The sequence below is a fragment of the Papio anubis genome, chromosome 11 (assembly GCF_008728515.1).
Source record: "Papio anubis isolate 15944 chromosome 11, Panubis1.0, whole genome shotgun sequence".
Lineage (NCBI taxonomy): Eukaryota > Metazoa > Chordata > Mammalia > Primates > Cercopithecidae > Papio > Papio anubis.
This window is the reverse complement of record NC_044986.1, coordinates 66,858,772-66,886,502: the sequence shown is the minus strand read 5'-3', so window position 1 is coordinate 66,886,502 and position 27,731 is coordinate 66,858,772. Positions and strand designations below refer to the sequence as shown.

Here is a 27,731-nt window from a genome sequence, read left to right as displayed (position 1 = left end):
TTGATATTCAAGATCTTTATTGATTTAACTATAACAGCAACCATTGATGAGAATTTAATTTTTTCCCTAATTTCCAAACATCTGCTGGTTTGGAAGGATAGTTAGAATACAAAAACAACTGATCATGGAATCACACAGGACTGCCTCAAGGACTGCGTGGTACCCTCTGCTATCCATCCACACACAGTGAAATGGATGGGAGGGATGAGGGGACAACACATCATGGGAGACAAAGGGAAGACCAAGGAAAGTGCTGGCAGTCTCTGCTTTTCCATTCAGAATGGATGGAACTGGGCCATTAGTGGCACTAAGACAGGGCAGGGCTATTTTTTTTCTTAAATAAAATATTTTAAAGATGCATAAAACGGACACCTTAGCATGTGAGTGTCCTTTGGGCTCTTCAAGACACCTTCTTTAAGGTTTACCCCTGGAGTAGCAGAGGGTCTCCTCACCCAGGTGGAAAGAGATGGGCTCCATCTGCAGGTGAAGGAAAGGCACTGGCGCACGGCACTCAGCAATTCAGATACAGGCACCAGGTAGGAGCAGGATGGCTTACCCAGCAACCTGCCTCTTAGCTCCCTGCTAGTGTTCTTCCCTCCTCCCCTGGTTTCCAGTTAAAAGTACCCTTGGCCTGGGCTTTAAAAAAAAAGATTAAGCTGGAGAGAAAGGGGATACACTTGGGCAAGAATGGATATTTTGTGCTAGATTCATGGAATTTTCTAAGTGTCCAGGTGTTTTGGTTTTAAGCACCGGCAAGAGCTCCCTTTGGAAATTTCAGTGTGGCCAAATGATTATCAAGCATTGCAGCATCTCTCTGCCAGCCTCCCACCCTTAGAAAGGTGGCAGAGTGAGAGTTTAAATACCCTGGGAAATGTGTTTCATCTCAGTAATATTTCCATTGGGTATCCATGACATACAGTATGGTCTGCCAGGGCTGCAGGCAGAGAGTCATAAGCAAAGAGAATCTACAGACCCTCTGGACAGGGACTCATAAGCCTTCTCCTAAATCTAAGCTTTGCCAAAAGGTTATCAACTTCCAGGACCAGCCTAGAGAAATAAATTTAAATTCCAGAGAGTAGGAAAGGTGATGTAAATGATTAACTGAAAAAACAAGTAAGTATCAATAACTCTTAAAGTTTTCAGTTAGAAATTTCTGTAAGTTAGCCTCAAGAAACTCCACTATTAAACTGGAAAACCATGACTAGGAACAGGAAGCAGCCCTGGGGTAGAAGCATCCTAAAGAATTGTGACCCAACTGCATCAATATCTGATTTCATCTTTTATTAAAAGCTGAGAGTTAAAAGAACTGTAGGGATAACTAAGTCCACCTCAAAGTCCAGACAGAAACTGCCCTCCCAAAGAAACGTTTCTTTAAAACAAATACCATGCCTTCCCAGATATTATGGGTAGGCAAGTGACTGGGTTTTGCAGATTAATCAATAGCTGCCCATGTGCATGTAGTCCAGAAAACATGCCAAGAAGGAAGAGCTCTGAACCAGACACAGAAAGGCAGCGTGGCTTCCTCTCTAAAGGGGAATGCAAAGGGCTAAGAGCCCTGGCTTCAAGCAGCTGTTATTCTAGATGAGGAAAATGGAAATAGATTCAATCTCTTGGATACTGCTGCCAACATGCTGAGCCCTTCACCAGTTGCCTTGATTTGAAGCAGGCCCTCTATGTATACTGGCTAATGGACGGACTCCGGCAGTGAAACCCACATACTCAGCAGGCTGCATTCTAATGAGAATGAGGGAATTTAACCAATGGTGTTTGAGCTGGAAAGATAAGGTCTGAGAGTCTCAAAGAGCTGGAAACCCAAAAAAAGAGAAGACCAATCCACCTCAAAATAAGAAAGAAAAACAAAATTCATTTAAGGGTACTCTAAAGATGAGTTATTTACTTCTGGAAGAAGTATCCTTTTCTTATAGCTCCCTCAATAGCAGTACTTCTTATCCAAGTATACTCTCAAACAAGCAGGGCTACAGATAAGAAAAAGCTGGGAAGAGACAGAGCATAAATCTAAACAAGAATTTGCATATTTGGCCGGGTGCAATGGCTCACACCTGTAATTCCAGCACTCTGGGAGGCTGAGGTGGGCGGATCACTTGAGGCCAGAAGTTCAAGACCACCCTGGCAAACATGATGAAACCCCGTCTCTACTAAAAATACAAAAATTAAAAATTAGCCAGGCATGGTGGTACATGCCTGTAATCCCAGCTACTCAGAAGGCTGAGGCAGGAGAAACACTTGAACCTGGGAGGCAGAAGCTGCAGTGAGCCGAGATCACACCACTGCACTCCAGCACTCCAGCCTGGGCGACAGGGCGCAACTCTTGCCTCAGGAAAAAAAAAAAAAAAGAGAGAGAGAAGAAAGAAAAGAAAAGAAAAGAAAAGAAAGAAAGAAGATTTGGTTAGGAATGAGTGCCAGAAACACATAGTAGCCATTCACTAGAATGTGTTGAACTGAAAAACTTGTTTGTCTTGAGGGAGAACACAAGACCAGTTCTTTAAGAACACATTGCCATCAAGAAGCCCAGGAAGAGATGGGCGGGCATGCAGGGTTAACCTGTGCACTGGATTTAGAGGAGCAATCAAGCACTGACATTTGTCATTCTTAGATGTTCCCTATTTTATTGAGTGGTTGCTTCCTGGGTGAGAGACCTGACCTGAGTCTGTTGAGACTGGAGAGACCAGGTACCAAGCACCCACTCTGGTGGGAACCTGGCTTCCTGATAACATCATCTATTTCACCTAAATGTGAACTGCTTTCTTTTCTTCAGCTCAATAGCTTAACATCTAATTCATGTTTGCTCCCTTTGCTGGACAATCCCCATTCCAAACAAGACAGGTTTAGTGGCTCAGCTGGAAGGCCCCAGTTCCTTTCATTAATTCCTAGCTACAGGCAAATAAAAGTGGTAAATGAGTCTTACGGACACCAAGTCTAGGACGTGCAAATAAGCATACTTGAGCTGTTGGTAGTTAGGCATATTATTTTCTACTACTGCTAGGAATTGCCATTTCTTACCACCCTCTCAAAACCAGCAGGTAGCTTTGGGGAGTTTGCCTTCTGTCCCAGTTTGGTTATGCACATCTTGGAGAATTGTTTTTGATAGCCATCTGTCTTTCAGCCTATCTACATTAAACCTACCTCCCTGTTGACCTACTTTCATCCTCAGTTGGGGTGTGGTGCTTTTAAGATATGTCCATAAATTATTTGCTACTGCTCCACTGGGGTAGAGGTATGTGTAATTCCTCTCTCCTTGAGTGCAGGCTGAGCTTAGTGGCTTGCTTCTAAAGACTAGGATAAGAAGTGATGGTGTGTCCTTTCCAAGACTATGTCTTAAAAGGCACTGCAGCTTTCTCCTGGCCCTGCCCCACGATCTCTGGGATCAGCTGCTCAGGGAGAAGCCAGGTGCCTTATGCAGAGACCCACATGGGAAGAAACTGAGGCATCCTGCCAATGGCCACAAAAAGAGAACTTGGAAGTGGTTTCTCCAGCTCCAGCTGACTGCAGCCCCTGCTCATATCTTGACTGTAACTTCATAATACCCTGGGCCAGAACCATCATGTTAAACTACTCCCAAATTCTTAACCCACAGAAACTGACACATAATGTTTACTATTTTAACATACTAAATTTAGGGTAATTTGTTACACAGCAATAGATAACTAATACAGGTGGAAGGACAAAACTCTTGGCTTGGAAGCCCAACGTCTAGAAAGTCAGCTTCTCTCTATCTGTGCCCTTGAAAATGCTGTACCTATTTAAACAGCATATGAGAACTGCTGAACTCAATAAACCACACTATAAAGAAGGCAGAGCCATGACAATGCATGTCTGCTGTTGGAATTTGAAGGAAAGTCACTTCTCATTAAGATCAATTGTCCCCACAAGTATAGAAGCATGGATTCCTCGTAAAAAGAAAACTACAAATGGAAACTAAGATGTTAAGAGCTGTCTCAAAGTGGTAAGAGTATTCCTTCCCTCTAAAAAACCTAGGACACATTCATTAAGGGTTTCATCTGTGAGGTTCCCTCCAAACATGCAGAGGCAAACCACCCAATGGACTCTGGCTTGTTCTAAAAATAATTCTATGAGGCATGACACAAAGGTATCATCTATTGGAAGTTTATCTCATGCCCTGTGAAATTATTTTTTAAATGCCAACTTATGGAGGTCACAGACTGTCTAGTAGTGGTGGCCTCTGGGAAAGAACTGCACCAAGCCTTAAGGAAGCCCTTGCAGAGAAGGGTAAGGGATTGAACAGCTGCCGCATTATACAGCTGACACTCCCAAGAAATACTAAAAACATGCCTTCTGATTAGGGGGTCACATGCAGAAGCTCCCCAAGACGGCAAGAAAAAGGAAAATGGCATCTTGATACTACTAAAGCTCATGCTTTAAATCCATTCCCCACCAATTAGTGAGGAAGCCAAGTTTTCACACATAGCAATCAAGATCAGGAAGAGTTCACTCTTCCGCTCACTGACGGACTGACTAGCTGCTAGTTGGGTCAAATTCCACAGGATGCCAAGGCCAGTGTATGAAGAACGAAAAGCTTCATTCCCAAAGAATCAGGCTCCCCAGGGTGCAGAGAGGTCCTGAGCATGCTTCTTATGTAAATTACAGCGCAACTTAGGTTTTTCCAAGAATATGTAAAATGAGACTTGGAGTTTAATTAAACAGAACAGGGATACATTAAACAAACGAACAAAAAATACTTTTCTGATTATCAATTTTTTTGAGACTCAAAGCATCCCCAAAACATTGGAGATCCAGCTTATTCCTGAGACATCAACCATCACAAAAGGTTTTCACTCTGAACTATTCACATCTTTGTAGCAGAAAACAGAACAAAGTTCTGCAGACATCCTTTCTCTCTTCTTTCTAAAATGTATTCACAAACAGGGTCTTTTCAGAGTTCAAAAGAAAAACAGGTTTCTTTCTTGGCCAAATGGCTGTTACTCTCACCCTGGGATCTGATTTTTTAATAAAGAAGTTCAGGGCACCAAATCTAACCAGAAATTCCCAGGACACCAGTGGCTACTTAACTATAAGGGGATGGATGCTTTAGTCTTTCTATGAGGGGAATCATTCTCCCGGGATTATTATGCTGCTCAATAGTTCCAGGAGAGGTAGGTGGGAAGGAGGGTGAATGCAAAAGCTAAAGGGTCAGAGAAAAGAATGAGGCTTTCATGAACAACCCATAGCAAGGCAGAATGGTCCAGTTTTACAAACCACCCACTACAAACTCCAAACATGCACACTCAAAACTAGAGGGGAAAGGAAAGAGCTCCTCGGGGACTAGGGGAGACAAAAGATGGTGACATAGAACAGCAGACTCGCCTATGAACATTTCTCATCTTCCTAACACTGGAAGATGTTTAATTAAAAAGTTGCTGTTCAAAATTGTACTGAAAACATATCTAAAAATAGGTCTGTAGTCATCTTAAAAATAAAAGGTCACTTCTCAGATAAGAGGAGTGACAGATATTCTCAGATACCAACACTTGAGGTATCTTTGATGTAAATTTGAAAAATGGCCTGGTAGAGAAAAAGGAAGGAAAGGAAGGAGAGAGGAAGAAAGTGAGGAAGGTAGGGAGAGAAATTCAGAATACAACAGGAAAGGCAAGAAAACTGGGAGGAACACATTTTTTAAGCCCATGCTTATCTATTCCAGCAGCCAAACAAAGCAGATCCACAAAGGAAAAAATGCAGTTCTTTTCTAAGAACATTCTGAAAATCAACTTCAAACTCAAAACATAAGAAACTGCAATCTAAGAACAACTATCACAATGCTCACTGGACTTAAAAATGACAACTGAGACCGGGTACTCAAATGGGTCAACGTTCTTCAGAGGTCATTCTTAGGCATTATCTGACAGAATACTATGATCAGGCTTTACCCACCAAGTAGAGGCTAAAGTGCTTCTATTACTTGGTATGGACCTGCTTTAGGAGCAGACAAAATCACTTCGCTTTCTTGAAGTACAAGAGGACTCTGCCAGCAACAAGATGCAAGCAGGGAAGAGTGGCAGAAGAAGAGCAAAACTGGTTACCAAGGGCTCTCTTCTGATGTACAGAGTTAAAAATATCTGCACAAATGCACTAAGTAAAAGGACAGGAAGATGAACTATAATACCAAAGACAGAAGACATTCCTCCCAGAGGAAAGAAAGTGAGTGGACCTCAAAACAGTGTCACAAGGTAATGCTACTAGAGTTGCACAAGCTGTGCTCTGTCCCGAGGGACAAATACCTCAAGGTAAAAGGGAAAGCAGCTCTCTTTTTTATCATTTCCCCCTGCTGGTTGTAAAGATCCCAAGCCCAGACTCTTGCAACACTGAACCATAGGTAGGATAGAGGGAGGAGAGACAGAGGGTAAGGAACATGAATGGTGTTAGGCCCACCAAACCTCTGTATCCCTTCCCAGACAGGCAGTTGTTGATAGGTTGAGATTCGATGTGGGACAAAATTACAGGGTAGGAGGGTGGCTCTCAATAAAAAAACAACTAGGAAAGTCAGAGTTGAACTGTTGTCCTCTAAGGGCTGCTTAGCTCTACAGAAACAGAGCCTTCAATCTAACCTTTTTAACTGGGAAGGGGAACAGGAGACAGGGAGAAGAAATGGTCAGATGAAGCTCATCTTCCCATCATTTGGCACCCAGAGGAAGAGGGGGAGGTGGAGACTGTAATGGGGACTGCTGGTATTGCCTCTTCTGTCTTTTCACTGTTGATCCTATTAGCCAAATCAGGTGCACACAAGTATCAGTGTTGCTTTTCTTCTAATCCTTGCAGGGGAGTCAGATGTCCATCTCGAACTGAGCATCATCCCCTAGTTAGGACAAATGAAATGAAGAGTTTAGCACATACACAAAAAAGCACAACAGTTTTAACTGTCATTCCCTCTATCTGAGAGATAAAAAAATAATTCAAACTGTCCCACTCTCTGCTGCCTTGAAACAATTATTCTGCTTTGCTTTGGCTGGTCTTAATCTGAAAAAGAAGAATGGCAGTTCCATCGCCCATGGGAGGAAGCTTTGGGGAAAAGGACACAAGTGAAAACATCCCCAGTGTCTCTTTGTCTTCAGGTTGAATAAACAGCAGCTCGTGGGGAGCTCTTTGCTGTCTCTCAGGGTAGCACATTCTTCTGGAGGCTTTGGACTTTGGCCCTGCTCCAAACTGACACTTTGTCCATTAAAAAACTAATCTGAAATATCACAAAGCAGAATGCTGGCCCACATCTAGGGGTCACTATGTGCAGTCCCTGAGGAGTATTTCAGGAGTTGGCCACTCCTACCTCACCATTCTGCTTCTACAGAGACAAAGAATAAAAGAATGTGTTGGAGGAGGGGTAATTTAGGTAAATCTTAAAGGCAGTTCCAGAAAATAGAGGAAATAAACCATATTGCTTTTCCTCATACTATAAAAAAGAAATTCATATAAGAAACAAGGTCTATTTGCCTGAGGGTGATGGAAATGGGGGCTATGAAAATTGTTTCATTTTCTTTCTTTCTTTCTTTTTATTTATTTATTTGAGACGGAGTCTCGCTATGTCACCCAGGCTGGAGTGCAGTGGTGCGATCTCGGCTCACTGCAAGCTCCGCCTCCGGGGTTCACGCCATTCTCCTGCCTCAGCGTCCCAAGTAGCTGGGAATACAGGCGCCCGCCACCACGCCCGGCTAATTTTTTGTATTTTTTAGTAGAGATGGGGCTTCACTGTGTTAGCCAGGATGGTCTCAATCTCCTGACCTCGTGATCTACCCACCTTGGCCTCTCAGAGTGCTGGGATTACAGGCATGAGCCACTGTGCCCGGCCTGAAATTGTTTTGTTTTCTGTGTTATTCTTAGTCCAATGAAGCCTAGGCCAGGTAGTCCTTAAGGCATGGTTCGAGAAGTCACTTTTGGAGTTTATCATACTGATTCTGGATTCTTTTCTCCCACCAACTACGTCAGATTTATGATTTAGAACTCAGGGTTTTCAGAGCATTTCAAGAAACCTTTGGGGGAGGAGGGAAACTTTACAGACATATAACTGAACATTAGTTATAACTGAAGAACTGGCCAGGCGCAGTGGCTCACACCTGTAATCCCAGCACTTTGGGAGGCTGAGGAGGGCAGATCACCTGAGGTCAGGAGTTCAAGAACAGCCTGAGCAACATGGCAAAACCCCATCTCTACTAAAAAATACAAAAATTAGCCGGGCGTGGTAGCAGGCGCCTATAATCCCAGCTACTCGGGAGGCTGAGGCAGGAGAATCACTTGAACCCAGTAGGCGGAGGTTGCAGTGTGCTGAGATCGTGCCATTGCACTCCAGCCTGAGTGACAGAATGAGACTGTGTCTCAAAACAAAAAAAACAAAAAAACAAAAAATAAAAACTGAAGAATCAATAGCTTCTCAACCTATAGCAAACAGACATTCAAATTCTAAGAGCCACGCTCTAGGTCCCCAACACCACCATTCTCTTACCAACTGCATGTTTCCTGTCGTGATTGTTCAAGTTGTTCAAATTGTTTACTTCTACTTTGGAGTCTTCAATTAAGGTGCCAGGGCTAGTGACTCCTGGGATATTGGGCAGATGGCAGGGTGGGGTCTGAGCCATGGGAGAATTGCGACGATCCAACAGAAACTTTCTGTCATAAATGATTCGAGTTCCTGGAAAACACGGTTAAAAAAGAGTTTGAAACAATTTAAGGGGTTATCACCATATACTATCCAGCAATTTAATTTAAATCCCATGTAATCCTAACTTTTAAGGATTTTACAATTGAAGTCAAAAGCATAATCTCTAACCTCCCTGCCTGTAAACAGGCTCCTCTGCCATCTGGAATGCCCTCTTTCTCTTCTGCCAGGGACACTCCTGCTGATCCTCCAAGACTCAGCTCCAACCATCACTTCCTTTATGAAGCCATCCCCACCCCTCACTTTTTTAAAAGGTTCTTCCTCTCCATCTTACACACATCACGTATTACAGGACTCCTGTTTATCCATCTGTCTCTCTTTATAGACTTTGAGTTTCTTATGTCAGGGCTATGTCTTATTTATACGTGACCTAGGCCCTAATATTAACATCTTTAAGAAAAAAAAGTTTTAAATTTATGATACTAGGAAAAAAAAAAGTTTTAAATGAAAGAATAAACAAGTATGAGAAAAAATAAACAGTCCCTTTTAAAGGCTTTCCAAAGAAGGACTGAGACTGACATTCTTCTCACAGCTATTATCAAAGCTGAAACTGGCAGTCCCTCTCTATTCTACAAAACAATCTGCTTACAAGTACTACCTGAATGTTTTAAAAACAATAGTTCTGAAGAATACACTTTAACTGATAAACAATTATGCTGCTTACAAATGGTCAATAGGTACATTAAAAGGTGCTCGACATCACTAATCATCAAGGTAATACAAATCAAAACCATGATGAGGTATCACTTCACATCTCTTAGGATGGCTATTATCAAAAAGACAAGAGAGCCTGGGCATGGTGGCTCATGCCTGTAATCCCAACACTTTGGGAATCCAAGGCAGGAGGACTGCTTGAGCCCAGGAGTCTGAGTCCAGTCTGGGCAACATAGGGAGACCCTGTCTCCAAAAAAATTATTTAAAAAAGAGCCAAGTGAGGTGTTGTTGGTCTGAAGTCCCTACTACATGGAGGCTGAGCCAGAATAGCCTGCGTCCAGGAGTTCGAGGCTACAGTGAGCTATGACTGCACCACTGCACTCCAGCCTGGGCAACAGAGCAAGATCCTGCCTCAAAATTTAAATCAAATATAATTTTAGGACAAGGAAAGTAGAAACTTACCTTCATCCTCTTTGCTTTGAAAAACAAAAACTAGAGTAGCACTCAAAAAGGCATCTAGATATTATGAGGAACGAGGTATTCTGGGTAGCACAAAACTTACTTCAACTTTCAAAGAGTGAACAACTTCAATTATCTTGAATGGAAATACTTCTAATACAGATTTTAAATCCCTTTATGGCCTTCAACAGAAAATGATTCAACCCTCTTAATGACTCACAGTCATTATTATGAAAATTGTTTATTATACTATATTATGACCTAAGAAGTCTCAAGCCCTATCAAGTTAATGCTCTGTAGAGCTGAAAATCACTATACAGAGTTCAGGTGGTCAAGGCTGTGCTGGTGCACCCTTCCCCCCCAGTGTCCTTGTCTCTTGTCAGACTAAGAGCTGCCTTTTTTCCAGGCTACTATGACTCAGTCAGCTCAGGCTGCCATAACAAAATACCACAGACTGCACAACTTAAACAACAGAAATTGTCTAATAATTCTGGAGGTTAGAAGTCCAACACTAAGGTGCCAGCATGGATGGTTTCTGGTGAGGGCTCTTTTCCTGCCTTCTCATTGTATCCCTTACATGGGGGTGAGGCGGCCACAGCTCTGTGGTGTTCCATCTTATAAGGGCACTAATCCCATCATGAGGGTCCCACCTTTATGACCTCAACTCAACCTAATTAACTCCCAAAGGCACCACCTCCTAATACCATCATGTTGGGAATTAAGGTTTCAACATAAGAATTTGGGGGAGACACAATTCAATCTGTATAGCACACCTTTAACACCCTTTCTAACTTGGTGTTTCTAGTCTGCTGTGTTTGGAAATCAGCAACTTGCTTATTAGCATGCTATGTAAAATAAGGGCAAATAGGCTGAAAGGGGGTCTGATGGCCTTCCAATGAACAAAGGGAAGGAGCTTTATCGATGGACTTTGCCTATCTGTTTGAGTTACCCCATTTTTGTTCATGGTTAGATTTCAGAAGGGTGAGGTTTCACTGTCAGATGAGTCAACCTGCAAATTGGAACAAGATTATTCTTACTTCTGTAGTACATCAGGCCTGGAAATTGTGGAGATGAGGTGGTGAAAAAGCACAGCACAGAAGCAAGCTTTCTAAATTACATATCAGCAATAACATATACATTAAAGAATTGCAATTAAACCAACTAGGATATAGGTAGTAGAGATTCTGCCTAAATGTGTGAGATATAAGAGAAACTCTGAAGAACCTCTATGATCTTGAAGAGCCGATAAGATACAGTATTTTACAAGTTTATTGAAATAGCATTCACTTACAATTCATCCACTTATAGTGCATAACTCAATAGTTTTAGTTGATACGCAGAACTGTACAATCATCACCATAATCAATTTTAGAACCTTTTCATTACCCCATAACCTCCCCTCAACCCCTTAGATGCCACCTAATCTCCCCACACCCTCTGGCCCTAGGCAACCACTAATCTACTTTCTGTCTCTATATGTTTTTTTTTTTTTTTTAACCTATTCTGATCATTTCATATAAATGGAATCTTACAATATATGGTCTTTTGTGACTGCTTCTTTCACTTTCATAATGTCTTCAAAGTTCGTTTATGTTGTAGCATTTATCAGTACTTCATTTCTTTTTCATTACCAAATATTTCATTGTATGTATATATCACACTTTATCAATTTATCAGTTGATGGACTGGTAAGTCGATAAAAACAACAGTCCATCAACTGATAAATGGGTTGTTCCCACTTTTTGTCTGTTATAACATTCATGTACAAGTTTTTGTGTGAACACATTTCCTTTCTCTTGGGTATATACTAAACTAAAAAAGTGGAATTAGCCAGGCATGATGGCTCACACCTGTAATCTCAGCACTTTGGGAGGCCAAGGTATGTGGATCACTTGAGCTCAGGAGTTCAAGACCAGCCTGGGCAACATGGCAAAATCCTGTCTCTTAAAAACATACAAAAATTAGCCAGGCGTGGTGATGCATGCCTGTAGTCCAGCTGCTGGGGAGGCTGAGGTGGGAGGATGACTTCAGCCCAGGAGATGGAGGCTACAGTGAGCCATGATTGTACCACTGCGCTCAGCCTAGCTAACAGAGTGAGACCCTGTCTCAAACAAATAAACAAACAAACAAACAAAAGGTAGAACTACTGGGTCATATGGTAACTCTACCTTTAACCATTTGAAGAATTGCCATTTTTTTCAGTCAGTTTTTTTGGGGGGACAGTCTCGCTCTGTCACCAGGCTGGAGTGCAACTGTGCGATCTCGGCTCACAGCAACCTCTGCCTCCTGGGCTCCTGGGTTTAAGCGATTCTCCTGCCTCAGCCTCCCAAGTACCTGGGATTACAGGCGCATGCTGCTACGACCGGCTAATTTTTGTATTTTAGTAGAGACGGGGTTTCACCATGTTGGCTAGGATGGTCTCAATCTCTTGACCGCGTGATCTGCCCGGCTCGGCCTCCCAAACTGTTGGGATTACAGGCGTGAGCCACTGTGCCCAGCCAGAACTCCCTGTTTTTCAAAGTGGTTGTACCATTTTACATTCCCATCAGCAGTGTGTGAGTTCTAATTTTTATATATTGTAGCCAACATATAGCAGATATGAAGTGGTTTCTCACTGTGGTTTGATCTTAATTTGTGTTTCCCTGATGGCTAATTATGTTGAACATGCTGTTTTCATGTACTTACAGGCCATTCCACCATATATCTTCTTTTGAAGAAACTGTCTATTCAGAACCTTTATTACTAAATTATGGTAAGTTATTTATTTTGGATATAAATCTCTTATATGACTGCAAATATTTTCTCCTATTCTGTGGGTTATCTTTTCATTTTCTTCATGACGTTCTTTGATGCACAAAAGTTCTTAATTTTCATATCCAACGGAATTTTTTTTTCTTTTGTTTGTGCTTTTGGAGTTGTATCTTAGGCCACGGCCTAATCCAAGGTCATACAGATTTGCCTCTGTCTTCTTCTAAAGGTTGTACATTAATAGCTTTTGCTCTGACATTTAGGTCTTTGAGCCATCTGGTCCACCTTCAGTTTTTCTGTGTGCATATCCAGTTGTATCAGCACTATCTGTTAAAAACTATTCTTTTTCCATGGAATTGTCTTGGCACCCTTGTTGAAGATCAATGGGCCATTACTGTGAGGGTTTATTTCTGGACTCTCAATTTTATTCCATTGATCTATATGTCTATCCATACGCTAGTACCGCACTGTCTTGATGTGTAATAAGTTTTGAAACCACGAAGTGTAAGTCTCCCAACTTAGTTTTTCTTTTTCAAGATTATTCTGGTTATTTTAGGTCCCTTAAAGTTCCATATGAATTTTGTCAGCTTGTCAAAGAAGCCAGCTGAGATTATGATAGGGACGGTGCTGAATGTGAAGGTCAATTTGTGGAGTACTACCATCTTAACAATATTAAGTCTTCTGATCCATGACCACCAAATGTCTTTCTACTTATTTGGGTCTTCTTTAATTTCTTTCAACAATGTTTTGTAGTTTCCAGAGTAAAAGTTTTATGCTTTGTGACTAAATTTATTCCTATCAGATTGTTTTCATGCTATTGTAAGTGGGATTGCTTTTTCTTTTCTTCCTTTCCTTTCTCTTTCTCTCTTTCTTTCTCTTTCTCTCGTTCTTTCTTTCAAGAGAGGGTCTTGCTCTGTCGTCCAGGCTAGAGGGCAGAAATGCAATCTTGGCTCACTGCAACCTATACCTCCTGGGCCCAAGCGGTCCTCCTGCCTCAGCCTCCCTAGCAGTTGGGACTACAGGCACACATCACCCAAAAAAAAAAGAAAAATTTTTTTTTAATTTTTTTGTAGAGACAGGGTTTCACCATGTTGCCCAGGCTGGTCTCGAAATCCTGGGCTCAAGCCATCCGCCCCCCTCAGCCTTCCAAAATGATGGGATAACAGGCGCAAGCCTGGCCAGTTTTTTGTTTTTTGAGACAGAGTCTCCCTCTGTCACCCAGGCTGGAGTGCAGGGCGTGATCTTAGTTTCACTGCAACCTCCATCTTCTGGGTTCAAGTGATTCTTCTGCCTCAGCCTCCCCGAGTAGTTGGGATTACAGGCATGTGCTACCACGCCCAGCTAATTTTTGAATTTTTAGTAGAGATGGGGTTTCACCATGTTGGCCAGGCTGGTCTCAAACTCCTGACCTCAAGTGATCTGCCCGCCTCGGCCTCCCAAAATGCTAGGATTACAGGCGTGAGCCACTGTGCCGGGCCCAGAACTGGTTTTTCTATATGGCTCTTTTATCTTGCAACCTTGGCAAACTCACCTATGATTTCTAATAGTTTTTTAATGCATTCCTAAGATATGTTTGATTTTGAATGCCAACACAGCAAATAATTCAGACAACAAGACACACTGAAGAAGTAGCGTCTTAATGCTGTAAATGTTCTCAAATATAGTCAGGGAAAATATGACTATGAAAGTATAGTATTTATAAGTTTTTGAATTTTAGTACTCTCTGCAAGCTAAAAAAAAATTTAATTGTAGTGGGTATAAAGCAAAAATAGGGAATCAGCTTGTTAATCACTAATGATTTTAGAGTGTAAGTCAAAAGAAACTGACCTTTTAAAAAACCAAAATTATTCAAAGAAAAAAATTAAGATTCAATCATGGATAAAATGGGAGGAAAAAACCCTTTATTTCCTTTATTGAATATTATGTTTACTACAAACTTACATCAATTCCAAGACAATCTATTAAAAAATCTAAAATATTTAAGGTCTCTTATACATACGCATGCACAGATGTACATTTTCTGAAGCAAGGAATTCCTAGCAATTCACATTTCACCCAAACTCCCTCCAACACTATGTCAGCTCAATTTAATGTCAACCAGTGCAGCCGTAAGTAACTAGAAACAAGCTAACCTTAAGCTACTGAAGAAGGAAAACAGACTACACAAGAAATCCATAGCTCATATAACACAATATTAAAATGGGGCATGATTGTGATCAATTGATGGAGTGTTACAAAAACTGAAAAACAATTTTCCATTCCTTTTCTATGAAAATAATCATGCTCCTTAGTCTTATATTGGAAAATTGTGAAAAAAAAAATCACAATATTGTATATGCTGTTTGATTTTCAACGTTTACAATCAAACTATAGTAAAAGCATAGAAGAATTACAGTTAAGGAAGAGTATGTAAATGTTACAAACTCTAATTTTTTTTTTTTTTTTTTTCCTTGAGAGTCAGGGTCTTGCTCTATCACCCAGGCTTGAGTGCAGTGGCACGATCACAGCTTACTGCAACCTTGACCTCTTGGGCTCAGGTGATCCTCCCACCTTAGCCTCCCAAGTAACTGGAACTATAGTCCAACTAATTTTATATTTTGTGGACATAGGGTCTCACTGTGTTGCTCTGACTGGTCTCAAACTCTTGGGCTCAAGCAATTCTCCTGCCTTGGCCCCACAGTGTTGGGATTATAGGTGTAAGCCACCATGCCTGCAAATAAACCCTGATATTATAAAAATAATGAGGTTACATATCAGCAAAGTAAAGGCAGGAAGACAGGTGAATGGTGTACTTTTAGATAGTGGAGAGCTAAAGTTGACAGGATGAGACACATATTATTCAGAGTTTTAAAGATAACTACTAGAAGAGCCAAAAATGATAATACAATTTACAGAAATTAGTAAATTGAGAAAGGATGAGAAACGAGACAGAAAGTAATAAAAGTATCTTAGATTCCTCATCTTTCATAACGGGGACTTAACAGTATTGTCTAATGTTAAAAAATCAAGAAACCACAGTATACATATATTATTTACAGCAACAATGGTAGCCAGCAAAAGTACTGTAAACAGAAACTGTTGAAAGTGGCAGTCTATTGGCATTTTATGCTCTTTTACACTGTTTAAGTTTCATTTTTCTGTTTTGTTTAAAAAATGTACATATTTTTCTTAGTCTTCCTGTTTGGATTTCAGAATAGGAAGCTTTAGATCTAGGTTAACATTAGCTATTTATAAATTTTTCATCCCTTAGTGACCAGATATTAGGATAAATCTAACACTTTCATCCAGGACTTTCTAGATACTAACATTACTAGGGAAATATGAGAGTAAAACTGAGTCCCTTTGATAGAGAGGGGGGAAAACCCTATCTACCTTTGAATCTAAACACCAGTGATTCTCAAACTGCAGAAAACAAGAAGGTCAATGAATAAAGCCCAAAGTTATGCTTGCCAAGATGGCTAGTATAGAAACAAGGTCATTCAAGCGTAAGGGCCTCTTTCAATATCAAGTACTTTAAATGATAAATAATCCATGCATTAAGCTATATACTTAAGAAACTATGTAAGCTGAAATAAAATCACACAGAGAAAATTCATTGTAACATGGTTAAATTTTTTTTTTTTTTTTTGAGACGGAGTCTCGCTCTGTCGCCCAGGCTGGGGTGCAGTGGCCTGATCTCAGTTCACTGCAAACTCCACCTCCTGGGTTTAAGCCATTCTCCTGCCTCAGCCTCCCAAGTAGCTGGGACGAGGACTACAGGCGCCCGCCACCCCGCCCGGCTAGTTTTTTTTTTTTTTTTTTTTTAGTAGAGATGGGGTTTCACCGTGTTAGCCAAGATGGTCTCCATCTCCTGACCTCGTGATCCGCCAGTCTCGGCCTCCCAAAGTGCTGGGATTACAGACTTGAGCCACTGTGCCCAGCAACATGGTTAACTTACAGGGTAGTTGTTAATATATTTTTACAGAGACGACCCCCCACATCATAAAATTCTGTTTAACTAAGTCTGCTTCCAGAATTAAATTAAGCATTTACTCATGCAAATAGACGGCCTGGAAAACGAAACATTAAGTAACTTGCCCACAAGCCCTCCAAAAAGGCTGAGATAGACTTACATCCTCATAAAATAGAGTTCCAAGCAGGAAAGGAGAACATGAAGTCAAACAGGGCTTTCCTCCTGGGACTTTCTCTGTCAAAGGGGAAAATTTCAGAAGCCACCAGCAGACTTCCTTTATATCTCATTTGGCCAGAACTGGTTCAGATGCCCACCAGAGCAAACACTGGGGAAACTATGACTGGCTTAGAGCTGTCACGGTGCATATCCCGGGGCTTAGTACCTTGCCATTTAAAAAAATGAAGGAATCCAGCAGCAAGCAAGAAGAGGGAATGGCTATTGAGCAGGAAACCAACAATGTCAGCCAATCTGCATTCAATATTTACCTAAATTTAGTAAATATTACATACACATTAGTTTAAACCAAAAAGGGTAAGAAAGGTAAATTAAGAGGATAGGGGACAGAATTATATACATTGCGAGAAGGGTGTATATAGCAACTAAATCCTCATCTGCCATAGCAGAAAACGAATTGTTAATATCCCGAACTAAGAAACAGGCTGGGTGTGGGGGCTCGCACCTATAATGGCAGGACTTTGGGAGGCTGAGGTGAGAGGATCACCTGAGCCCAGAAGTTCAAGACCAGCTTGGGAAGCATGGTGACAAATCATTTCTACAAAAATTTCAAAAATTAGCTGTGCTTGGTGGCACTCCTGTGATCCCAGGAGGCTGAGCCCAGGTCAAGGCTGCAGTGCACATTAGCTAAATGAATTTAAAATGGTTTCTCTGGGAGTGGAAATGGAGATAAAGGAATGGGATGTTGGAATGCTGCTTTTTGTTGTATGGTCAATAAGACTATATGACTTTTAAAACTTTGTTGCTTTCATAGGTATAAAAAAAAATGTAAAAAAAAAAAAAAAGCAAAATGGCGAGGAAAAAAAGCATGAACACTGATGAATGTTCATTTACAAAAGGACAATTACCACACGGTTCCACTTAACAGGTTCCTAGAGTAGTCAAATTCATGAAGACACACAAGTAGGATGATTAGTTCCTGGGGGCTGCGGTGGTAGTGCTTAATGGGAAGTTATTGTTTAATCGGTATGAGGTTTCAGTTTAGGAAGATGAAAAAAGTTCTGAAGATGGATGGTGGTGATGGTTGCAAAATACGGTGAATATATTTAATCCCACTGAGCTGCGCAATTAAAAATGACTAAAATGGAAATTTTTGTTATGTATGTTTAAAAAATCAAGAGATAGTATATTAAAAAATCATTATAAGGAACTAAGAAAAAAGATGCTTACAAAATATCTTATAAATACATACATACAGACCAACACTGCTGGGGCAGCAGGGACCATGAGAAGGAAGGTATCCTTCAAGCCCAGACAAAGCATTTGGCATGTAACTTCAATTTTCTACTAGGAATTCTTGACAGTTCTCCAGCTGTGCCTCATGTTAAGGGCCCACCAAAAGATCAGAAACAGATACAAGACGAACAAGCAGCAAGTGCTTCTAATGCACTCAGAAAAGAAGTCTAAGCCTGTCTCTCTCTCTCCCACCCCCATAAGAAGGGAAAATAAGAAAGGAAAACACAGAAAGGACTTAACAAAGCGTTTTCTCTGCTTTTTATTCTTTCAACTTAGGTGGAAACAAGGTCCATGTCTTATTGACTGAGTTATAGAACATTCATGAATGAACTTCAGTTTTAACCATCTGTTCTTCATGGAGACTCTGGATGAAGAGACAGACTCCTGAAAAGCTCTATGGCAAATAACCCAGAGGAAATTAAAAGCTGCCTAACTCTGTATTCTCCAGGGAGACGGGTGGTGGCCAAACCACATTCAGTGTGCACAACCATCAAATCCCTGAAATGCTAATAAACCAACAGAGACAATTTTTATCTTAACAAAAGAAACAGGGCTGGGCATGGTGGTTCAATCCCAGCACTTTGGGAGGCCGATGCGAGAGGATCACTTGAGGTCAGGAGTTCAAGACCAGCCTGGCCAACATGGTAAAACCCCATCTCTACTAAAAACACAAAAATCAGTCAGGCATGGTGGTTGGTGCCTGTAATCCCAGCTACCCGGGAGGCTGAGGCAGGAGAACTGCTTGAACCCGGGAGGTGGAGGCTGCAGTGAGCTGAGATGGTGCTACTGCACTCCAGGCCTGGGTGATGGAGAGACTATCTAAAAAAATAAATAAATAAAAAATAAAAAAAATAAGGAAAGATCACTGCTAATGGTATGTGGAAAACATTCAGATTCAAACCTGGCTTTCATTCCAACTATTTGCTTACCTCCCAAATTCATTTTCAATCCTCTTGGGTACCTCTTATTTAAAAACAATGGATATTTAGGTCAGGACCGGTGGCTCATGCCTGTAATTCCAGCACTTTGGGAGGCCGAGACAGGTGGATCACCTTAAGTCAGGAGTTCGAGACCAGCCTGGACAACATGATGAAACCCCGTATCCACTAAAAATACAAAAAACTAGTCAGGCGTGGTGGTGCACGCCTGTAGTCCCAGCTACTCAAGAGGCTAAGGCAGGAGAATCACTTGAACCCTGGAGGTGAAGGTTGCAGCAAGCTGAGATCATGCCACTGCACTCTAGCCTGGGTGACAGAGTGAGGCTCTGTCTCAAAAACAAACAAACAAACAAATAAATAAAATAATGGATATCTATCAACATCTTCCATTTTTACTTATAGTAAGGAACTTGAAATAATCCTATTGGATATCCTGGTCTACGTTACTATTTTTATCTGCTGCCAATTCATAAAAGTTCTAGGAACTTATCAGACCAGAGAATAGTTCTATTTCAACTTAGAAGCAGCCCAACACCTAACACAAACATAAACAGTCGTTGATAATGAGACAAGCTCCTCTCTGAGGCACTAATGATTAATCATGACATCTTAAAATGAAGAATTGCAAGCCTTTCATGCTTTCTGGTAAGTGCTTCTTAGAACCTAAGCTGCAATGGTCTATCTTCACCAGTAAATAGCACTTCTGCTATAAACAACAGACCATTTCTTAAAAAATTAAAATTGAATTTGGTATTACCCAAACCAAAACATCACAAGAAAAATACAAACTAATATCCCTCATGCAAAATTTAACAAAATATTAACAACCCAAATTCTGATTTTTTTTTTTGTAGTAACATGGAGTCTCGCTCTGTCACCCAGGCTGAAATGCAGTGGCATGATCTCGGCTCACTGCAACCCCTGCCTCACAGGTTCAAGAGATTCTCCCGCCTCAGCCTCCCAGGTAGCTGGGACTACAGGCATGCGCCACCATGCCCGGCTAATTTTGTGTATTTTAGTAGAGACAGGGTTTCACCATGTTAGTCAGGCTGGTCTCGAATTCCTGACCTCAGGTGATCCGTCCACCTCAGTCTCCCAAAGTGCTGGGATTACAGGTGTGGGCCACCGTGCCCAGCTCCAAATTCAGCAATATGTGAAAAGGACCATAAATCTCACCATGACCAACTGAGATTTATCCAAGGAATCCAAGACTGATTCAACATCTCAAAATCAATTAATCTATCATGTCAATAGAATGAAAATTGAAAGTCACATGACCATCTCAATAGAGGGAAAAAAGGCACTTGACAAAATCCAACAACATTTCATGATAAAAACAAACTAGGAGTAGACGGAAACTTTCTCAACCTGATAAACGACATCTATGGAAACACAGCTAACATCTTAATAGTGAAATGGTGAAAGACTGAATGTTTTTCCACCTCTTAGGGAACAGCAACAAGGCAAGGATGTCCATTCTTGATGACTCACCACATCTATTCAATACTTAAGGTTCTAGCTAAGGCAATTAGGCAAGAAATATAAATCAAAAGCATCCAGATTGATAAGGAAAATATAAAACAATCTCTAGTCACAGATAACATGATCTTGTATACAGAAAATCCCAAAGAATACACAAGCACTGAATTGTATTTTCCAGTTTATCCTTGTTTATCCTTTTTAAAGTTTTTACTTTTTATAACTACTCAATAAAATGAACAGTTTCTGTTTGTCAAAGCATTTGTCCTAGAGAGCTGAACGATTATTTATTTAGATGTAAACACTCAAAGATTTCTGAGCTTTCGGCTTCAAGCTATGGCTTGAGAACCAGCTACATACTGCGTGGACAGCTACTGGGTGTTAAAGAGAGCTCACAGGGTTTTCTTTCATGGATTTCAGATCTTTTGAGCCCACAGGCCGGGCACGGTGGCTCACACCAGAAATCCCAACACTTTGGGAGGCCAAGGTGCGTGGATAACCTGAGGTCAAGAGTTTGAGACCAGCCTGGCCAACATGGTGAAACCTTGTCTCTACTGAAAATACAAAAATTAGTCAGGTGTGGTGGTGCATGTCTGTAATCCCAGCTACTCAGGAGGCTGAGGCATGAGAATTGCTTGAACCTGGGAGGCGGAGATTGCAGTCAGCCAAAATCATGCCACTGCACTCCAGCCTTGGCTACAGAGTGAGATTCTGTCTCAAAAAAATAAAAATAAATAAATAAATGTCAAAAATCTTTTAAAAGGCCAAGCACGGTGGCTCATGCCTGTAATCCCAGCACTTTTGAGAAGCCAAGACAGGTGGATCACTCGAAGTCCGAAGTTCAAGACCAGCCTGGCCAACACAGTAAAACCCCATCTTTACAAGAAATACAAAAATTAGCCAGGCGTGGTGGCAGTCAGCTGTAATCCCAGTTACTCGGGAGGCTGAGGCAGGAGAATCGCTTGAACCTGGGAGGTGGAGGTTGCCGTGAGCCGAGATCATGCCACTGCACTCCGGCCTGGACAACAGAGCGAGACTCCATCTCAAAAAAAAAAAAAACTTATAAACACCAATTTGATGAAAGTTTTTCTGCCATTCACCAATAAACTGTCCTCCTGCTCAGGCTCTCTTCCTCTGTAACCAGATTAACTAACTTTCTCCATGTTAACTTTACCCCACCTAATCTGCAAATCATCACACACACACGCACGCACGCGCACACACACACACAATCAAGCCTACAGAGTCTCCAAACCACGCAAGATCCCTCTTATAAAACTGTCTTTAAGACTCCTATCCTCAAAAGGTTTCTGCTGAATAACCTTAGTAGTGCCAGTTTACAGGCTAGTGACTTTTCCTTCTTCCTGTTGCACACAGCAGGCCTCAGGAGAGCGGCAGGGTGCTGTGCACAGCTCTGTCATGCATGCTGCACTATCCACCTGTGCTCTCCTCCCTTGTCAGACGGTAGCTCGCTTAGGTCAGGCAGAGGCGCTCCCTCCACACAGTACACTGCCTTGAGGATGAGGACTACTGCCTTCCTCAGGCTTAGAATTCAGTCCCTTGCCAGCAAAAATGCACCCAACACAAAAACTGAGGTATACTCTCTTCTACATATATATTGGCAGCTGATGAATATGAGATTAAAGTTGAATCTCCCACAAAATGACAACATACGTTGTGTTACTCTGATACAAGTAAATGCCATCTTCCTCAAACACAAGGCAAAGGGTTTGAACACCCTAAACTATGTTGTTTATGCACTTCTCACATGTAATAATGAAGTCCTCTGGCTAATAACTTAGTTAGAGAGTTCAATAAGCACCATTTGTGGGTTCAGAAGTTACTGGCCTAGAATAAACTCAGCCCAAGGATACCGAGTTAGAAATTTTATGACATGGTCAGAAGCTGGCTTTCCTTCCCAGAACTCTACTTACTCCTCCCAAGAAAGGAACCAGATTAAAAAGCAGCTCCCGCCAGGCACGGTGGCTCATGCCTGTAATCCCAGCACTTTGGGAGGCCGAGGTGGGCGATCACCTGAGGTCGGGAGTTCGAGACTAGCCTGACCAACATGGAGAAATTCCGTCTCTACTAAAAATGCAAAATTAGCCGGTTGTGGTGACACATGCCTGTAATCCCAGCTACTCGGGAGGCTGAGGCAGGAGAATCACTTGAACTCAGGAGGTGGAGGTTGCGGTGAGCTGAGATGGCGCCATTGCACTCCAGCCTGGGCAACAAGAGTGAAACTGTCTCAGAGAAAGAAAAAAGAAAAAAAAAAAAAAAAAAAGCAATTCTCTTCACCCCCAATACTCTTTATTTTTGGATAGTTCACAACAAGTGGATTATTTTCCCTTCTTCCTGCTTTCTCCTTTTTTCCAAACCCATCCAACAGCCTTTATGAAATTCTGTCCCAGTGAACCAATCACATCAACTATCCAAGAGGCAGAAAGGAAGAGCTACAGCCCAGATAAAATTTCAGACCATCACAGTTAGTTCCCCTCTGTTGCCCCTGTTATGGTAACAGCATACTTTTCCATAGCTGATGAGAATGCTGTGCTGGAAAAGAAAGGCAAACAGAAAGGGTAAAAGACGTGTGTATGTTTCTGCTCATTCCCCAGAGCAAAACAACTCTTCTAAAAGGGGGCAGTTCAGCACCTTGAAAGGAAATAAGGTAGCAGAAAGAATCATATTAGCTAGCATTCTAGAGGTAGAAAAGTCTCTTTAAAAATGTCTGCAAACTTCCTTTCCTAGTAAGATAAGCATCTCAAAACAGTGGAGGAAAAAAATGGAATAGTGATCAGGATACTAAATTTGAGGGACCCACGGACAATAATTAGCTGTTTAATACTAACAAATTACTTAACTTCTCTGGGTCCCAGTTTCTCTTAATAATAAAATGAAAGCATTAGGTTTCTTCCAGGTCACTAGTGTTATTAAAAGCGGAGCCGACTATAGTAACTTTACCTTCTTTTGAGGGCAGAAGTAGCTTCTCAATGGAAGAACCAAATATCATCCATTCCCCCACAGGCGGATAGAAAAAAAAATAAAATAAAATCCAAGAGCTTTTTTTTTGGCCTGAAATTCGCCCAACACAAAATCCCTTCTTCCTTTGTAATGAGAAAGGGTACTCTTCTAGCAATATGAGAAATCCAAGAGGTTACAGCAAGTGTGTTTTCACCCACTTCTCATTTCCCAAACCACAGGAAGGCAATTTTGAGAAACCTCAAGGGTAAGCTGTATCTCCTCTGATCCCCAATGAATAAAGGACTCTTCAAGGAGGGAGAAACTCTAAATTTGCTAGGCTGTGAATGTCCTTGCTTAGTCTGATCATTTAGGGCATTCGATCCATCAACTGTTGTTATGCTGGAATGCTCTGACGTGTACGTGACCCTCCAGAAGGTTTCCAGAAGTTTGAGGCAGGAAATGTTAATCCCCTCCCTTACCACTAAACAGAGATTTCCAATACAAACCTACCACTCATTTTTCTAAATGTTTTCAAGTCTGAAATATATGTTAGCACTTGACTCTACCCTTTCAGAACTAAAAATCTTCTCTGTCTGCCCCTACCCCCAAATCAAGAATTTAAACCTGTTCAGACCAAGGACTGTATTTCCTACTTTTGTCTGTTGTCCCCTTTTGTGCAAACCACTGCCCTGGGTGCGCAAAATTTACTAATGATACCTAACCACATTAATCCAGGCGTCTGGGGGTGGCCAGATAACAAACTATTGCACTCTGGTTGAGGGAAATAAAATTACATGGTGACAGGAAGATGAATGTAGCATTAGAGATACACAAACCATCAGAGGGGGAAGTTAAATCAGTAAGTAAAGAACACCTAAACAGCATTCATTGCTGTAATAGTGATTAAATCCAACTGCAACAGTACCATGTCCTTATAAAGATAATAGATAAGCCCTCATGTTAAAAATCCAAAGATTACAGCTGGGCACTGTGGCTCAGGCCTGCAATCCCAGCACTTTGGGAGGCCAAGGCGGGCGGATCATGAGGTCAGGAGATCGAGACCATCCTGGCTAACACGGTGAAACTCCGTCTCTACTAAAAATATAAAAAATTAGCCGGGCGTGGTGGTGGGCACCTGTAGTCCCAACTACTTGGGAGGCTGAGGCAGGAGAATGATGTGAACCTGGGAGGCAGAACTTGCAGTGAGCCGAGATCACGCCACTGCACTCCAGCCTGGGTGACAGAGCGAGACTCCATCTCCAAAAAACAACAAACAAACAAACAAACAAAAAAATCCAAAGATTACGATGGGCTCTCCCAATAAATACAGGCTCAACATTAAAGAAGAGCCAAGATGACAAGTATTTAAATCCAAAACAAAAAAACTGTGTGTAGAAACAATTTGGGGGGAAGTTAAGTGATATTTGAGAAAACAGTGATTGAGTGTTAGAAGGAGGGGTAACGAATCAGTATTTCTGGCAGAATCTTTGCAAGCACTTTAAGAATTAATCCAGGCTATGAGACAGGCTTCTATCTTTGAAGCAACGCTTAAAGACTATGCCCTTATTTTTAAAAGCACGGTAGCTTGACTATTTGACATAAGCCAAAAACGCATCTAGGTGGCTCTTCCCTCAGGGGATTAATATATAGCTGAAAGTTTAGTTCCTTTCCCAAATAAACTATAGCTGAGTGCAGTTGTTACTATGAAGTGTTCTGAACTGCTGGAAGCACAGGCATTTACCGAGCAATACCACAAAGAATTCTGGAAGAAGTTATCAATCCCTTTCCATCACCTCAGAAAATAGTATCTATTTCTTTCTTTCTTTCTTTTTTTTTTTTTTTGAGACAGAGTCTCGCTCTGTCGCCCAGGCTGGAGTGCAGTGGCCGGATCTCGGCTCACTGCAAGCTCCGCCTCCCGGGTTCCCGCCATTCTCCTGCCTCAGCCTCCCGAGTAGCTGGAACTACAGGCGCCCGCCACCTCACCTGGCTAGTTTTTTGTATTTTTTTAGTAGAGATGGGGTTTCACCGTGTTAGCCAGGATGGTCTTGATCTCCTGACCTCGTGATCCGCCTGTCTCAGGCTCCCAAAGTGCTGGGATTACAGGCTTGAGCCACCTCGCCCGGCCAGTATCTATTTCTTAAAAGCAATCAGTTCAAGTTCAAGACAACTCTTATATGGAGCAGATTCTGGTCTGCCAAAATTTTTCAGGATTAAAAAGCAAGATCTTGGCCGGGTGCAGTGGCTCACGCCTGTAATCCCAGCACTCTGGGAGGCTGAGGGGGCGAATAACTTGACCCCACGAGTTCAACACCAGCCTGGGCAACATGGAGAAACCCAGGCTCTACCAAAAATACAAAAAAATTAGCCAGCCGTGGTGGCACGTGCCTGTGGTCCCAGCTACTCAGGAGGCTGAGGTGGGAGGATCGCTTGAGCCCAGGAAGTGGAGAACGCAGTGAGCCGAGGTCCTGCCACTGTACTCCAGATTGGGCGACAGAGCGAGACCCTGTCCCATGCTCAAACACAGGACTTGGTCTTGAACTGATTATATCGGGGGGGAGATTTCTTCCATGAGTTAAGCCACCTAAGAACTCGACTATTCTGCAAAGTTAACATTTCCTTAAACCCAGCTCTCCATACATATTAATGAACTTCTGCCTGGGTCATTTAAAAAGCCTTCCAAGGCAGCCCCCCCACCGAGAGCGGCCTGGCTGAATTTCTCTGTAAAGCTCTCTCCTAGATTTTTATCCCTTGGTGTTGGCAAGAAGCTCTTACTCTACAGGCCTTGCTATTGTGCAACTGATCTAAGGATGGTCCAGGCCTAACTGCACCGGATTGGTTGCAGTATGGCTCCTGAGCCCTGCCCACAGGAACAAGGCTAGCAATCCTCTAGACGGCAGGAGCTGCGAAGTCCCCACCCTCCAGCAAGAGGCCACCCAGCACCAAAAGAAGACAAAGTTCTGAAGTTAAAAAGGAGGCCCCGTTCCCTTCAATAAGGCTCCTCAAAATCGCTTTCCAGGCTCCTCCCTCTGGAGGACAGCCCAGTTAGGGCACAGACAACCTTTGAGCTCTCTTCCCGTGACCAAGCTTCACCTCTACCCCAGTGTTACTTATTTGTAAACAGTTCCTGGTCATGCTTTGAAAAGCAATGCCAGGGAACCACCCTCTCTCTGGACTGCCTCTCTCTAGCCCCTTTCACAGCATCAAGCAACCACCCCACCCAACTGGGGTGTCCTTGACAAAGGTCCTTCAATCCATTTAAAAGGCGTCGCCGCCGAAAGACAGCTGCCAGGGCCCTACCACCCCCACCTACTTTCCCTTGGCTATTACTTGAGCTTTATTTTATCACTCTATCCTCCCGGCCTGGGGACTCCCCACACCCGTGGGGCCTCGTCCACAAAGTAAACAATGCTGTCAAAGCGGGATAACGCTGGGTGAGGCTTCCACACTAGGCATTCCAGCCTCCTCCCGGTGTTCTAAAAGCAGTAAAACAAGCCATCGCAGGATCCCAGGGCCGAATTCCTCTCCCAAAGTTCTTTTTTAAAAAGGCCCGGAGCCAGCTTCAAAATCACGCATTAATTTGCACAATCTGCAAGAGACAGGCAATGCAGAATGTAATGCAAGGCCAAGTGGAGCCAAATCCGCCCGGGAAGGAGGCAGAGAGGGGAGAGAAAACTGGGTCGAGTGCGTAAGCCTGCCACGAAGCGGAAACAAGAGCTCTTTTTCGCGACAGGACAGCCACATTCCCGAGTGGGGCGCACGCGGACTCGAGCTGCGGGCAAGAGAGAACACGAAGTAAAGGATCCCGAACGCTCGGGCGAGACCAAGGGCAGCGTCCCCGGGGCTTCGGTGGAGCTGGGGGCGGGGGCGAAGCGGCCGGGCACCGAGACGCCGAGGAGTTAGAGGACCGCGGCGGGACACCGGGCGCGGCGGACGGCTGGCCGGCGCTCACCTCCCGGTGTGGTGGAGAAGAGCGTCCCCCCGGGCGTGGTGCAATAGTCATGAGGTAGCTGCGCGGCGTCGCTGATGGCCACGGTGCGGGTGGGGATGGCGCGGCTCTGGCTGGGCTGGTGGCCGCTGCCGGCTGACGAGGACATGGCTGTGGGCGCGGGCTCTCGGCTTTGTCCGGCGGGCAGGCGGCGGCGGCGGGGCCGGGGCTGCTTCGGCTCCTCAGGCGGACGGAAAAGCGCGATCTGCGCGCTCCTCGCTCGCTTCCTCTCGTTCTCTCGTCCCGCTCCGCTCCCGCCGCCGCCCTCTCAGCCGCCGCCGCCGCCGCCGCCCGATCCTCCGGCCTCCGCCAGCAGCCTCAGCAGCAGCAGCAGCGGCAGCAGCGGCGACGACGACGACGACCGGAAGCGGGCGAAGGCGGGAGCCAGACAGAGTTGGGGAAGCGGGT

General features: G+C 43.0%; 1 protein-coding gene across 1 annotated transcript; it reads right to left on the bottom strand.

Moving 5' to 3' along the window:
- Positions 1 to 27,731, bottom strand: EIF4EBP2 (eukaryotic translation initiation factor 4E binding protein 2). The gene is made up of 3 exons (XM_003903824.3): positions 27,288 to 27,731; positions 8,465 to 8,650; positions 1 to 6,829 (listed from the first exon to the last, which is right to left on the bottom strand). The coding sequence occupies exons 1-3, from the start codon at positions 27,430 to 27,432 to the stop codon at positions 6,798 to 6,800; spliced, it is 363 nt and encodes a 120-aa protein (XP_003903873.1). The 5' UTR covers positions 27,433 to 27,731; the 3' UTR covers positions 1 to 6,797.

Coding starts and splice junctions, on each gene's coding strand:
- EIF4EBP2 (XM_003903824.3), bottom strand. CDS start 27,432: ATGTCCTCGTCAGCCGGCAGCGGCCACCAGCCCAGCCAGAGCCGCGCC. Junction 8,651..27,287: donor CTTCTCCACCACACCGGGAG/GTGAGCGCCGGC, acceptor CGTGTTTTCCAG/GAACTCGAATCATTTATGAC. Junction 6,830..8,464: donor CGACAGGAAACATGCAGTTG/GTAAGAGAATGG, acceptor TGTCCTAACTAG/GGGATGATGCTCAGTTCGAG.